Below are 3,516 nucleotides of genomic sequence, written 5' to 3' on the forward strand. Positions count from 1 at the left end.
TGGGGCGCAGGGCCGGGCTCGCCGAGCATTATTGGAACGAAAACGAAATAAAAGCGGCGTTAAGTGAAATAGCTAACTTTTTTATTAAATAAAACGACTTAAATAAAAGGAACGGAAAAGGAGAGGAGTGGGCCCAGCCTAAACGCAGGGTGCCCCAGCCCTGGCGCTCCCCCCAGCCACCTGGTCGGCCGCCCCTCCTCCAGCGGCCCCCGCGGGGGAAGCAGGTGGCCGGTTTCTAAAGAAAAAAGCCAAAACTTTTATTATTTACACGTTTGGGCAAAAGTACAAAGTATAATACAGGCGCCCGGCCCGGGGGGTGCGGGCGAGGGGCGGAGAAACGTAAGGCGCTTTCTTTGTCAGGCCCGGGCCTGGGGCGGGACTGGGCGCGGGGCGGGGGCTCGGATTGTGCAGCCGCGCGGAGCCCGGGCCCAGCCCCCCTCCGCGGCCGGCGGGGATGCGACCGCGCCCCGGGGCCTACTCGAGCTCGGCGGCCCCTGTCCCTCTCGGCCTCGGGTCCCCCCCAGCCCGGCTGGGGGCCCGGGGCGCCCCGCCGGGTGGGGGCGGCGGTCCTTGGCGACTGTGCGCGCTGGTGGCTCACACCAGAGAGGTGACGGCGGGGACCTTGGAGCTGTCCTCCTCCCAGGGCTGCAGATTCTGCAGAGCAAAGAGCGATGAGTTGTGCAGACAGAGAGGGTCGGGCTGGATGGAGTCGTTGAGGCTCTTTTGGAAGGCGTCGTGTTGCAGCTGCAGCATGAGCCGGCTCGCCTGCTGCCGCTCCGCCTCCCGCTCCTCCGCCGTCTGCCGCCTGCACCGGGGGAGGGAGAGGGACAGCACCGTAATGCACCCGGCACTGCGGGGCTGCCGGCGGGGCCCCAGCCCTCCCGGGAGCGAAGGCCAGCCGGGAGCCTCGAGGCGCAGGACCCGTCTGCACCCCTGCTGGCGCTGTGCGCCCGAGGCCCGCGCGTCCGGGGAGTGGGTTGGCATCGTTTGTTTTTGTTGTGTGTCGGGCGGTCGCGGGGAGGGGACTCAGCCCGCTGCCCACCTGCACGTCCGGGTATTGTGGCTTCGCCAACAACAAAGATGTTTCTTTTGCGGGATAACAAGGACAGGGCGTGTGTGTAACTGACTCGGCCCTGCGGACAGTCGGATCGCTAGGGTCCGCGGGTGGGAGCGCTGGCTCTGCAACTGCCCGCGCCGTGTCCCTGGGCCGGGTCAGCCTCATCCAGTTCTCCCAGGCCCTTCTCGAACCTCTCTTCCAAAACGCGATCGCTTCGCCGTTCACGGGTTGGATGGAAATAGGGATCGGATAAAAACGGGGCTGGAGTCAGGATGAGGAGCCAGAGGGGGAACATGGAGCCCGCGCGGACTGTCGGAACTCCCAGAGGGCAAGCTGGAGGGATTAGGGGAGTGCGAGAGACCCCGGGGTGGGGGATGGGTGGCGCGGCTGCTGGTGGAGGTGCAGGTGAGAGGAAACCGAAAGGGCTCAGAGACGGAAGAAAACACGGAGAGTTGGAGAGGCGCACGAGAGCGACACAGGGATGAGAATGGAGGAGAAGCCGAGGCGCGGGAGAGGAGAGAGAAACGCAGGCCGGCGGGAAGGAGAGAAGGGAGATAAAATTTGGGAAGGAGCGTGGGAGGCGCAGCCCTGGGAGGGCGGGTAGCGGGTAGCACAGAATGGGGAGAGCGCGAGGCTGCGGCGCGGGGCGGGTGAAGGGCGGGTGCAAGATGGGCCGAGCCGGGCCTCTCTCACCGCCACTTGGTCCTCCGGTTTTGGAACCAGGTCTTGACCTGCGCGTCCGTCATTTTGAGGGACTTAGCGAGCGCCGCCCTCTCGGCCGAGGCCAGGTACTTCTGGCGGTGGAAGCGCTTTTCCAGCTCGCAGATCTGCACCCGAGAAAAGGACGTGCGCGGCTTCTTACGCTTGGGCGGCGTCCTGTTCTGGTAGGGGTGGCCGATGCGCCGGGTCACGGTGAAGGGCGTGAGGGCCGCCGCCGCTGCGGAGACACACGAGGCCCCCTGAAGCCCAGCCCGGCTCCACTGCCGTTCAGGCCCCATGCGGACCCCGTGCCGCCCGGTGGGGCGCAGAGTGCTCCGCTATTTCGTTGGTCCCTCGCGTCCCCAGCGGCACCAAGCCGGGCGGGAGTTACCCCCTCTTCCCCTGGGCGTAGGCTTATTTCCCCGAAACTCCCTGATTTTCCTCCCCCTGTGGTTGCCCGGGGCCCCGGGCGCTGAGGCCTCCAACGCGCTTGGGCCTCCGGAATCGTTTCCCAGAGTGGAGCACCTAGGGCGCGGCGCCTCTGGCCCCGGGAGGGCCGAGGCCCGGTGCCTGTTCGCTGGCCCTGCTCACCTGTGAAGCGGTCTTTCACGAACCGGCGGCTGCTCTCCATCCAGGGGAAATTGAGGCCGCCCAGGCTGGAGACCGTGGGCACGGAGGGCATGGCGGGCAGCGCGCTAGGCAGAGGCGGTGGCACAGCCCCGGGCAGCGGCCTGTGCGCTGGCACTCGGATCACGCCGGCGGGCGCCAGGCTTAGGTTGACACTGTAAGATCCCGGGTCCTCGAAGGGCGCGCCCAGGCCGGCAAAGGAGGCGGGTAGAGACGGGTATGTGGCGCCCGGACGGCCCCCGGGGGGCCCTCCCAGGTAGCTGGCGCCGTCGGGGCCCCGCGGGGCTGGTGCGCTGTCCTGGTCCGGGCTGTTGAGGATCTGGTCGATGCCGAAGCTGATGGGCTCGTGCGGGTGCGGGGTCTGCGCGCTGGCGGGCGCCTCCATCCTGGGCGGGCGGAAGGGCTGGGCTGGGCTGGGCGGGGAGGCGGCTGGGTCCCTGTTACGGCGCGGCCATGGAGCGCCCGGCGCCTCTCGTTGCACTGAAACTTTGCCAAGAGTGCGCGGGCCCGACAGGCTCTGTGTCATCTTTCTTGAACCGAACCTGGAGTTTCCGCTGCTAATTCCTCTCCCGCCGCAGCCATTGGCTGCGATCAACAAGCCTCTCTCCTCCCATTGGTTCCCGGCTTTCAATAAAGGCCTAATTCATGGAAATAGGAGCTTAGGGACTGTTCCAAGGTGACATCATTTTAACAAACGAACAATAGGTCAAATTTATTAGCCGGGATAATGGGCGGCGGATATTAGCGCCCGAACCGCAGCCTCCCAAACCCGAAATCTAACGAAGCTGCAATTAGCAGACGCTCCCCGCTCCTCCCGGCCGGGGCCGCTATCCGGCCACAGCGCGGGGCGGGCCAGGGTGCTCTGCTGGTAAGATTGTCGTTTGCGGAGGGGGGTTTCGTTTTCTTCCAAATTTTTTCACCTGGGCAAAAACCAAACCATGCGAATCCTTTCAATTGCAATGGAGTTGCAAGCCCGGAACGACCCTGTGGGATCCGCGGAAGCCTCTTGGACCCTCCACCGCCACGGGAGCAACGAAAGGAGCGCACCACCCGGCGCAAGCTCCGCGCTCCCAGCGCGCGGGGTGAGGGGAGCACTACAGCATGCTCCGCGCTCCCGAGGACACCGACCCGCG

At 66.0% G+C, this 3,516-nt stretch overlaps 1 protein-coding gene across 1 annotated transcript; it reads right to left on the reverse strand.

Moving 5' to 3' along the window:
* Positions 1 to 594: 594 nt before the first annotated feature.
* Positions 595 to 2,768, reverse strand: TLX3 (T cell leukemia homeobox 3). The gene is made up of 3 exons (XM_021698290.1): positions 2,348 to 2,768; positions 1,751 to 1,994; positions 595 to 805 (listed from the first exon to the last, which is right to left on the reverse strand). The coding sequence occupies exons 1-3, from the start codon at positions 2,766 to 2,768 to the stop codon at positions 595 to 597; spliced, it is 876 nt and encodes a 291-aa protein (XP_021553965.1).
* Positions 2,769 to 3,516: the final 748 nt, after the last annotated feature.

The sequence above is a fragment of the Neomonachus schauinslandi genome, chromosome 7 (genome assembly GCF_002201575.2).
Source record: "Neomonachus schauinslandi chromosome 7, ASM220157v2, whole genome shotgun sequence".
NCBI classification, from domain to species: domain Eukaryota; kingdom Metazoa; phylum Chordata; class Mammalia; order Carnivora; family Phocidae; genus Neomonachus; species Neomonachus schauinslandi.

Bases quoted from the DNA above. Each gene is read 5' to 3' on its own strand.
- TLX3 (XM_021698290.1), bottom strand. From the start codon at position 2,768: ATGGAGGCGCCCGCCAGCGCGCAGACCCCGCACCCGCACGAGCCCATC. The intron at 1,995-2,347 runs GTGAGCAGGGCC...GTGTCTCCGCAG, and splicing joins CGTGAAAGACCGCTTCACAG to CGGCGGCGGCCCTCACGCCC. The intron at 806-1,750 runs GTGAGAGAGGCC...CCCCCGGTGCAG, and splicing joins AACCGGAGGACCAAGTGGCG to GCGGCAGACGGCGGAGGAGC.